The sequence below is a fragment of the Sinocyclocheilus anshuiensis genome, unplaced genomic scaffold (assembly GCF_001515605.1).
Source record: "Sinocyclocheilus anshuiensis isolate Anshui unplaced genomic scaffold, SAMN03320099.WGS_v1.1 scaffold1768, whole genome shotgun sequence".
Classification (NCBI taxonomy): Eukaryota; Metazoa; Chordata; class Actinopteri; order Cypriniformes; family Cyprinidae; genus Sinocyclocheilus; species Sinocyclocheilus anshuiensis.
This window is the reverse complement of record NW_015555806.1, coordinates 32,326-43,506: the sequence shown is the minus strand read 5'-3', so window position 1 is coordinate 43,506 and position 11,181 is coordinate 32,326. Positions and strand designations below refer to the sequence as shown.

The 11,181-nt window shown below is 36.2% G+C and overlaps 1 protein-coding gene across 1 annotated transcript in view; it reads right to left on the bottom strand.

The window, feature by feature from the left end:
• Window positions 1-776: 776 nt before the first annotated feature.
• Window positions 777-11,181, bottom strand: part of LOC107674998 (coiled-coil domain-containing protein 18-like) — a 32,503-nt gene continuing 22,098 nt past the window's right edge. The window contains exons 10-18 of the mRNA XM_016469176.1: window positions 9,024-9,128; window positions 6,403-8,886; window positions 5,606-6,370; window positions 5,183-5,308; window positions 4,919-5,071; window positions 3,800-3,897; window positions 3,603-3,716; window positions 2,968-3,085; window positions 777-1,738 (exon numbers count right to left, since the gene is read on the bottom strand). Coding sequence (XP_016324662.1) covers window positions 1,577-1,738; window positions 2,968-3,085; window positions 3,603-3,716; window positions 3,800-3,897; window positions 4,919-5,071; window positions 5,183-5,308; window positions 5,606-6,370; window positions 6,403-8,886; window positions 9,024-9,128 — 4,125 coding nt within the window. The 3' untranslated portion in view covers window positions 777-1,576. The remainder of the gene's footprint in view (window positions 1,739-2,967; window positions 3,086-3,602; window positions 3,717-3,799; window positions 3,898-4,918; window positions 5,072-5,182; window positions 5,309-5,605; window positions 6,371-6,402; window positions 8,887-9,023; window positions 9,129-11,181) is intronic.

Here is an 11,181-nt window from a genome sequence, read left to right as displayed (position 1 = left end):
GACACCCCCCCCCCCCCAGTAATCTGTATAAATTTAATCCTAAAACACAACACAATGCAATACAGAACTGAATGGGTACAACACCTGTGACAAGTCAATTTCTCAAAACAGTTCCAGCACCACACAATGGATTGCCCTGTAACATGCTTAAAGCTTCTCAAAAAGCAAGTATTTATGCTAGTGAACATATCAGTGCCATCTAAATTGCAAGTCCTTGTGTCATTGTTCACAAACAAGATGTGTTTGTCAATATAATGGTGTACTTTCCTGATTTAAACTATGCCTATGGTTTGATGACAGTGACTGAACATGCTGCACTTTTTTCTGTATGATATCAGTTACAACAGATTAAAGTTACACATTGCTCTATGTGGTATATATTGATCTCAAGAGACTGGACAGGAGTTACATTTACACTTTTGCGGTTAGTCAATAACTAGGGCCGATTCAAATATCTGAGCTTGAATTGTTCCAAGTCTTCAATATTGATGAATGCTTTACACCAGATATGCATTAGCATACTGTAATGATGAAGAGCATTTTCAGTATGTGAAAAATAAAGTGTTACACCGTTATTCACTTAGCTCAGCACTTAAAAAATTTCGGACAGTTGTAATGCTATTAATGATAGGACTTAGAAATCAAATGCAGTACACACAATTTAATTGAAGGCCACTAAATATGTCTATCTCCATTTTTTATTATGATTTAATAGCAAAAATCTGTGCTTATTTTGTAAAAAAAAAAAAAAAAAAAAAAAGTTGTGCAGACACATGGAAGGTCTCAGTAGTTTATTTCAACAAAGATTCACTCTTTTTCTCATATCATACTCCATGCTCCACAGATATACAGTGTTGCGAAACAGGTAGTGCTTTACACAATAATATAACTTTATGGCTCTGCAAGCAAACACATGAGAGTTTCATACTATAAATAAATTCCACAGAAACAATCAACCCTCAAAAGAAACCATAATTTAGTTTCAATTCCAAAACCATCATTTTAATTCCAAACGTTTTAATTCCAGTGTTTCTACATTGTAATCAGATTCATAGTAAAGCTTCTAACAGTTTTAGTTTGCTTGCTTACAGTGTAACAACTTCTAAAAGTTTGCACATTAACTCAATATTCTCTCTGTACACAAACAACAATTAAATTACTTTTTGATCTCATGTTCATTTCCAGTGCAGACAAACAAGACATTCATCTTCGGTTTATTTGATGGTAGAATGTGAAAAACAAGATTTCAGTGCATAGCAATTACATAAGATAACCCAAACTCTAATGGCCATCTGTGTACCTGCCAATACACATGAGGGCTCTGCATCATAAATGCTGGTGTTGAAGTCTATATGGAAACATAGTAAGTTTCAGATCAAGGTGGATGTCTCAGAAAATCACAGTTCACAATTTTTATTTACACTATTTGAGTGAGCAGCTAAAGGGAAGCTCCTACACTGATTATTTGATGCATCACAATAAGTGGAAGCGCCTGGACTGTGGGCCTTTCTCTTACACTGCCCACACCAGTTTTTTGCAGATCTTCTATTTGTGTGATTTCGATGACAATTGTTTTCTAAAGGGACCAACTGAGGCACACGAAAACCAGCACATGAAGCATAAGAAGGTAGCCCATGAATATGTAGCGTGACTTCCCCCTGGATGGCAGTAGTTTGGAACAGCAGTATATGCTCCTTCCTTTGAGCCAACGCTGGCACAAGTAAACCCCACTCTTCATCTAAAATAAACAAAAAAAATAATAATACCATATCAAAGTGTAGGCACCTTTAAAACTGATATTGAGCATTACTACAGCATTACTACTGTTCACTTGTAAGCAAAACTATGAAAGTTACTGTAGCTTTAGATACAGGAATTTCAGTTGCAAGAAAACGTTTGTGAACCCTTTGGAATTACCTGGATTTCTGCAATGATTACTCATAATTACGGCTGTAGATTTAATGCATTTAATTAATTAGTTATGGAAAAAGTAATGCATTAAAATTGTTGACGCATTTAACACCCTCATCAGACCTACCTATGTCATCTTACATTTCATACCATGACTGGCAATAAATATGCAGGAAAACAACTCACTGCATGATGTAGCCTATAGAATGCAGTTATATGCCCCTAAAATCCAAGATACAGGGGCAAAAAAAACCCTGTTTGATTTTTCTCTCATATTATAGCAGTAATATCACACAAGTAATGAGTACAATATCACAAGAGTGCTGTTTACTGATTTTATACAACATGGTATGCGTGTTGGAGCAGTGTTGGAACTAAACTCTGCAGGGCTGCATTTACTCAACCTCATGTCATCTCAAACCTGTATGACTGACTTTCTTTCATTGATGCCATAATTTTAAATTTTAGGGTGAACTATCCCTTTAATACCCATTTAAAAACCATTCATCTCATGGCATATTATCTATGCGATAATTGCACTGTAAATGCATTCATGCTACCTCTGAGATGCAGTACACAGCCTGTAACCATATATTTAAATACCAATTGGCCATTGTGGCATAAATGTTTATGCATAACAATTTTGTGTTGAATCAAATCAAATATTTATTTCTAAAGCTATTTTTTATGAGAGATTCAGTGAGAGATTCAAATGCAAATAATTTGATTGTTCACCACATTATGTAATTTTAATTGCTTAATAGCCCTACTCATTATGAAGTCTCATCTTCATCTAAAATCAAAATTAAAACCAAATACTTTCTGACTAATGGACCCACAAACAGTTGAACTTTTCAATGAAGATATAAAGAATGATCACTGACAGGGCAGGTTCGAAAGTTAGTGAATCTCTTGATTCTCTCTCTTTATAAATTGCAACTGTAATTCTTTTAAGAATGAACAAGCTGACAGTACTTTGAATGGGTTTTAATGGTTTCAATAGCTGGGGGCAATGACTGGAAGCTTCATTTATACATTAATTTATACATGAAGTACCTTGTGCATGAACAGGTGCCGGCTTGGGCAAAGAACAAGTTCTTCATACTGTTCCTCGTCTCTTTCTAGCTGAATACTAAAGTCCCTTTGAGAATGCCGTAATTGGTTTGACTCCATGCTGAAACACACACACACACACACACACTTGTGAAAAAAACGAGCGCATGAAATACTATGATCCTTTCAGAAGCTGCAGAACAACATGGGTTACAGGGGAAAGCTGGATTTGATTTGATTATCTACAAAGTACAAGATGCCCAAATGCTAAAGGGATAGAGGGTTTCATTCTTTCCAATCTCACATGCTAGGAGGAGAAGCATTGTGATTAAATAGCTTTTTATTTGATAGCGTCTGTTAAAATCATTTCTATTTAATTTCCAGTTTACAGAGAAGGTAGGCTTCCCTATTGAGCTGTTCCAGAATGTTAAGCCACTTATGCTGATTCATGCAAGACTGGCTTGGATGCTCCAAGGCCCTGCTCCCAAAGAAGATCATAAGCATATTGTGCTAACATTTTACAGATATTATTTGCTCATTCTCCAGCTTCAGTGGACTTTAGTGCACGCCACTTGTTCTGTGATTTATATTATGAACTTTTCAAAAAGTGATTTAATAAATGAACTTTTCTCTTGTACCTCTTTACTTTCTGTTCAGTCAACCGCATGGCTTCCTCTGCAACCTCTCTCCTTGATCTCTCCTCCTCTAATCTGGAGTTTAACCGAGACAGATGAAACTCTGCCTCAGCCAGCCTGGACAAAACATTTAAGAGAGTATCACACAAAAAGCTTACAACACGAGTCATCTACAAACATTGTCTGTCTGTCTGTCAAACCTCAGACTGAGATCTCCACTGTCTGATCCACTTGGGTTAAAATCGGCACTGATTGGTTCCTGAGGGGCTCCTGGTGGAACTTCTGTGTAGACTGAACCCTGTTGAGAAATGAACAGACTTAAACATATACAAGACTTGATTATAATTTCATTTCAAGGCCCTATCATATCAGTTCCTTTTTCAGGGCCAAGAACTAGAGGTGTTGTCGCACCAGTTCTTTCTATTAGACTTATTATTATTATTCTTCATCTGCCTGGGAGTGTATGGCAATATATGCTAAAAATGATGAGATTTGGCATTAAAACTTTTACATATCTTGTTCATCAAAATGTATTGCTGGGCTGTTAAAAGTTAAAATGATGAAAAGTTAACAATGTTGAGCCAAAACAGGAAATGAGGCAACACACAATTTGAGTTGAATTACTGAAATAAATGAACTTTTCCACAACATTCTAATTTATTGAGATGCACCTGTATATATATACACGAAAACTGGTAGGCTGCATAGGTAGCATGACCTGAGTATACATTGTCAAGTTTGGTGACAGTGCCAACATTTCGATTAAAGCACAAAAAAGTCATGTGATTACTGAACCACTGCACTGCAGCACCTCTGTGTGCACACATTAAAAAAATGAATAAATCAATCAATCAGAAAACATTTTTTTTAACCACTGACTTTTGAACCATTTATGATACTCATAAAATCAAATACAAGGAAGGAACCTTCCAACTTGGCACATTATGAAAATGTTTATTTTAAATTTTTTATCAACAGGACTGAAACAACGCAGTTTAGGGAGTTATTTGAAAACTGATATTTTTACCTATATGACACAGGTTACATTTATTGATCAGCTGATATTAAACTAGATACTTGCAATAACAATGTTCATTATAGAATTTAAAGAATCAAAAATCGTACATATCAATATTCAGCTAATGCCACAGTTGCCAACAACCTCACATCCAGTGACACTATAAGGATCTATCATTCATGTTATCTTTTAGCCAACAACCCAGTAACAAAAATTATGTATGTTCAAATGGAAAGGCACCAAAACTTTACTGGACAAACTGGAATGGTTAGACTCCACCTTTACAGAAAGATAAACTCACCTGTGTGTGTGAATACTGATTTTGAAATGGTCTCTCCTGCCAATAGCAGCGATTCTGGAGCTCACTAACAGTCTGCTGTGTGTCTCTGAGCATCTTGGAAACAGTGCTTAACTGGGAGGACACCCCTTCCTTTTCCTCAATTGCCTGTTGCAACTAGTAGATATACAAGGATAATAATACATGAACAAATATAAAGGAAAACAATTCATGGCAGTAAATATAACACTTTCTTTTGCTTTCCAGATGGAACATTTGGATGCATACCTTGATGTTGAGTTGTTGGAGGCTAAAATCCCTTTGCTGGATCTCTCGCTGACAGTGCTGCAGATGGCTATGCAACTGGACCCAGTGTTCTGGAGACACATCTTTACCCTGCGAAGCCATGGACTCCTGAAGACACAGACAAATGTAACTAATTTTTTGTAAAACAGGAAAAGTTTTTTGAGTGCTGAGACCAAATTAGCCAAAATCTCCCTAAAAACTGTAAACGTTTCTGCATCATCATTCACCAACTTAAACTATGCCCTAAAAATATGTACTCTTTTTGTGAAGAAAAAGATCATACTTTTGAGTGTGTAGCAGAATAGTAGGCAAGTTTTGGGACATAATACCCACATCATAATTGCATCTTTAATGGATAACTTTGTCACACAGTTGAGTGTATCTATCTAGGTATTTAGCACTAACCAGGACATGGTATTTCTCTCTCTCCATTGTCTTGTCTTCTTCCACTTTGCTGGATTGCCACTTGTGATGTTGTAGCTGGTCCTGAATTCTCTGAATCTGATAACTGGAATTTCTGCAGATCTCTTCTTTTTCCAAGACCAATTTACAGATCTCTTCTTCCTTTAACGATTTTTCACTGATAACTTTAAGCGACTCTTGTTTGGTCAAATCGTATTCCTCTTGAAGTTTCTTGTATAGTTCATCCAGTTTCTGCACTTGTGACTGAGCAGCAAGCGTGACTTGTTCCTTCTCAGTTTGTGTTTCCCTGAGTTGTGTGATCTCTGAGGTTAATCGCTCTATTTGACAGGTTAATTGTGAAACTGTGTTTTCCAGTTCTGATGCACTACCTTGCAAGTGCAGACACTTTTCCTTCTCCTGCATTAATAAATAATCCTTTTCATTAATGATGCTGATGAGATGGGTATTCTTTTCTTGTAAGCTCTTTAACTCTCCCTGAAATTTTGCAATTTCGTTCATTTCTAATTTCAGTCTTGCTTCACATGATTCTGATTGTGCCATTAACGTCTTTTTAACCAGAGAAAACTCTTTATCTTTATTTAACAGAAACCTATCTTTTTCTTGCAAAGCTGTCTGCAAATTCTGAACTTCTTCATGTAGCTCAGAGATCACTGTTATTTTCTGGGTGATCTGACTTTCACTTTCCAACAGTTTGACTTGCATCTTATTTACAGACATCTCCTGTGTCCTAAAAACTTCCTCTTTCCCCTGCAGAGTGAATTGTAAAGCTTCACTTTCCCTTGCAGAGCAAGTTGTAAAGCTTCAAGTTGAGAGTGTTTGGATTCTAACTGCTCTGCCAAAGATGCCAGTTCGACTCTTTTACTTTCCAATTCCTTTCGTAGGGATGTGGTCATCTCTTGTTGTCTAAATATTTCTGCCACTGAATTCTTCAGTTCAGATTTAATTATAATGTTTTGGTCATTCATTGCTTGGACATTATCTTGATATTCCACAACCTCTATTTGTTTCTGTCTGAGCTCCTCTTTTAATCTTATATTTTCTGCTAAATGCTCCTCTAAAGTGCCTTTTAAATGTGTATTATCAGATTCAAGCTTCACAATATTTTCATTCATAATACCAAGCTGACAAGTTAGAGAAAGCACCGACTCATTTCTTCTGTACAATTCATCTGAGTGATTGTGGCATTCAAGATTTTTCTCTCTTAAAGTGCTCTCTTTCACTTCCAAAGTCTGGTTCAGTCTGGAACACTCCATTTTCAGAGAACTCATCTCTTGTTGAAGGATAAAAACAAGTTCTCTTTCATGACTAAGTTCGTTTTGTAGCAAACGACATGAATTTGATTCTTTCTGCAGCAGTGTGTCTTTCTCTGTCAGACCTGATTTATAATTACAAGCTTGTTCTTGAAGAATAGAAAGACTATCTTGTAATTGCTTGAGTTGGTGCTGATAAGCTTCCATTTGTGTACTTTGGTCTGTTAAGGTCTTTTCTTTTTCAAAAACAATATGTTTGTATCGAAGGACTTGAGAAGTGGTGGATTCAAGTTCTCTCCTAAGATGATATACTTCCTCTTTGGTCTCCCCGAGACATTTTGAGAGGGCTGCACATTCTAAAGACTTTTCCTGCAAGGTCTCAGCTCCAGACTGCAGTTTATTTTCTATATTGTTGTGCTCCTCTACTTGCAAAAGCAAATCTTCCTTTTGTTTAAGCAAGCCTTCTATGCTTTTACGGTTTTCCACATCTTGTGTTTCAAAAATCAAGATTTTGTTTTGTAGATTCTCCCTCTCCTTGGTTGTTTCTGTGAGTGACTTCATCTGTTCATTTGTTTGTACTTGAAGGTACTTATTCTGTTCATCAAGACTAGCAATTTTAGAAGCAAGTTTGTCATTTTCTTCAAGTGATTTTGCAACCTTGTAATTCATTTCAGACATAACTTGGGCTAGTGTAAGCACTTCTTTTTTTTTCTCTTCCAACATCTCTTGTAATTGTTGATGTTGCCTGCTCAATGTCTCATGGAGTCCAACAATGCCATCTTTTTCTAAAAATATATTAGCCATTGACTGTTTGTTTTGCTCAAGTTCTTTGTTCAATTCATTTCCTTTGAGTGTTAGCTCTTCCTTATCTCTTTGCAAGTGTTCTATTGTTTTAACACTTTCTAAAAGCTGCTGTTCAACTTCAGATATTTTGCTTGCCAGTCTTTTCTTTTCTTCTGAGACATCAGAGAGGGACTGGACACTAGCCTCAATTTCCCTCTTCAATTGACAACTGTCATTAGTGAGACTTTCGACTTGTAAAATCAAGTTGTAATTCTGATCTTGCACAGCTTGCATTTGCTCCTTAGCATTATCCAGGTGCTGCTTTTGTCTTGCAAGCTCTCCCAAAGTCTGCTCAAGCGATTCCTGAAGTTTCTGATTGTTATTATTCACAGATTGAATACTCTCAATTTTATCAGACAAGTCTTTCTCAAGGTTTTTTTTGGCTTCATTTCGAATCTTAAGCTCTTTGTTAAATCTCTCTCTCTCAGCTACTGTCTCCTCTTGAACAATCTTCAGCTTATCCTCCAATACAGATATTATCTTTGACTTATCTTGGACATCTTTCTTAAGCTGTTCTTGACATTCAACCTGCTCCTCAAGTTTTCTAGAGAACATTAAAAGCTCACTTTCATGTTTGCTGACTTCAGCAAGCAACTTATTACGTTCATCCAGGAAAGATTCTTTTTCATGCACTTGTTCTCTATCCAATAGCTGGACTTTGAGATTCATATTCAGCTTCTGTATTTCCATGCGGAGATCCTGAATAGTTTTCTTGTCCTGTTCTGTTTGCTTGGTTAAGTCTTTAATGTCATTACTCTTTGACTCAACGTCTTTTTTCGATACTTTTAGATCAGTTTCAGTTCTCTTCAACTGTTCAATCAGCTGAGGTATTAGGACATTAAAGAACTGTTGGTCAGAAAGCTGTGGGTCTCTAAAGATTTGAACATCCTGTTCAATTTTAGTCAGCACATTCTCTTTGAACTTCATTTCCTGTTTTAGTTCATGAATTTGCTCTGAATATTCTGCTGTACTGGATGTTAGTGCCAATATATCTTTGTCCTTATCAGTGATGACATCTTGAAGTCTATCGATTTCACGCTCACATCTCTGCAAGTCATGAACCAGTTGTGCTCTTTCTTCCAGATGAGCAGCGTTCAGTCTGTCGAGATCATCGTTTGTTTGAACCAGATCATTCTGCAATGATTCTATAGTTGTCTCTTGTTTCTGGATCTGAAACAAGAAAATGGAATGTAAAGATATGTTAATCAACTTAATCAAGTAAATAAATAATATATTTTGTCGAAATTTAATTGTGGAAAAAAATGTGACATGGGAACCAGTGAACAATCATGTCTATAAGATGTTACCTTGTCTTTCAGCACACTGAGTTTGAGTGTCAGTTCTGCAACAGTTGCTTTCATCTCGGAGTTTTCCTTCTCAAAGGTGCTGCATGTCTTTGTAACTTCAGCCAGCTGCATGGGAAGGTAGTCTCAATTACTCAGATGTGATTCAATAAATCACATATACGGTGTCATTTTCTTAAATGTGCGACACTGTTGATTCTTGGGTCTGGACTAAACGGTTTAAAAAACTAAAATAGATACTGAATGCAAAAAGCTCTAAAATGCTTATAAAAATCACATACCCACAATATTTATTACATTATTTACATTCACTTGAGTGGTGAAGAGGTGTTATATTTGGACACAAGCACAATTTGTATTATTTTAGCTGCTGACCAAAACATATTCAAGTTACCATTATATAATGAATGTGGGCTTAAAGTGCACATTCTGATCTTTAATTTGAGGGTATTCACATTAAAATTTGAGGAAAGGTTAAGGAATTACAGCTCTTTAATATGTACCACCCCCCTTTTTCAAGGGACCATAAGTAATTGGACAATTGACTCAAAAGCTGTTTCACAGACAGCCGTGGGCTATTCCTTCATTATTTCTACATCATCGTTATTTCCATGAGTTCCAGACTTAAGGCAGTCATTGCCTGCAAAGGATTATAAACAAAATATCAAAACTGAACATTTTATTTATGATTATATTTATTTGTCTAATTACATTTGAGCTGTAATTTTTCATGCAAGATTGATATACAGTGAAAATTCCTTTACTGTGTGTCTTATATTTTCTTTTCATATTAAATATATATATATATATATATATATATATATAAAAAAGGGGTGCAACGGTTCACAAAATTCACAGTTCGGTTCGATATGACACAGTGGTGTCACAGTTTGGTTCGGTACGGGGGTAATTGGTTGGAAATATTTCTGTTTTAAACCATGAAGGTGAGCCAATGGATATCACACAAGCAACGTGCAAACTTTGCGCAAGAGTTATGCCGGTGAACGTCTTAATCTCAGTCAATTCACTATGCAGAAAGTGAAAGTAAAAACTGAATGACGGAGCTTTCGGCATCTGATGCCGCATATTCTCTCAGAGACGACGAGAGACGAATCTACTTCAACATATGCTGATAATGGTATATAGCTAACTGTTTTCATTTATTCACTTAATATTTCTCTTGTGGCCCGTACATAGTGGAAAAAAAATGAGAAGAAACGTATTTCGTGTTAAACAGGTTGTTTTTGAAAGTCGGTGCTTGAAATATAGGCTAAGCTTTTTATTTCACTGATTTTTAGTATCAGCCAAATCTGCGTCCCCAAATGATTTTAGCAAATGGCTGCAATATAACAAAGAGTGAAAAATTGAAGGGGGTCTGAATACTTTCCGTACCCACTGTATATATATGCGTTCAAGAAATCAACAGTCTGCGATTGACACATTGCTCAACGCTGCAAAAATACGTTGTAAATAGGAACCTTTGATACTCCACAGAAAACAAATACGGACTGGATAGCTTGCCAGATCTTTCACCAATATGCTATTATTACTGCTTCACCTGAGGGTGCTATTGCTTTCTTTCACCGCCGTAGAACCGGGCCTGAAACGGATTATTATTACACTTGGCATCAGTTTTACAACCACCAGTCTGTGGTCAGTGCTTCTGTCTCTCTCTCACACAAGACATTTAAGGGCAAGGGACTATCAATAAAATAGGTTAGGAAAGCTGCACATATGCAGTAATTCACATTCACATCAACTGCATAGCAACGGTACAATTACTTGATCTAAAATGATGCTTTGTAATTAGTATCAGAGGCTCAGCTGTTAGTAAGATGCGACAGTAGTTGTTTCGTGTCATGGCTGCACTGCCACCTTGGGTGTGCTTTTTTCAGTTATGTCACTTCTCCTTATATGTTTTGTTCTTTAATTTATTTTACCAACCAATACTTAAGCACGAGAAGTAATAATGCACCAATTACAACAAAAAATCGCAAGCTTCACACAACAGCATGAAACACAGTTAAAGGGGAAGATAACATGACAGTAGATTGCGGACAAGTCGTAATACGCAAACAGCCCTGGGCAAAAAGTAAGCATACGGCGTATACATGCTTTATACACATATATACATATATATATACATATATACATATATATA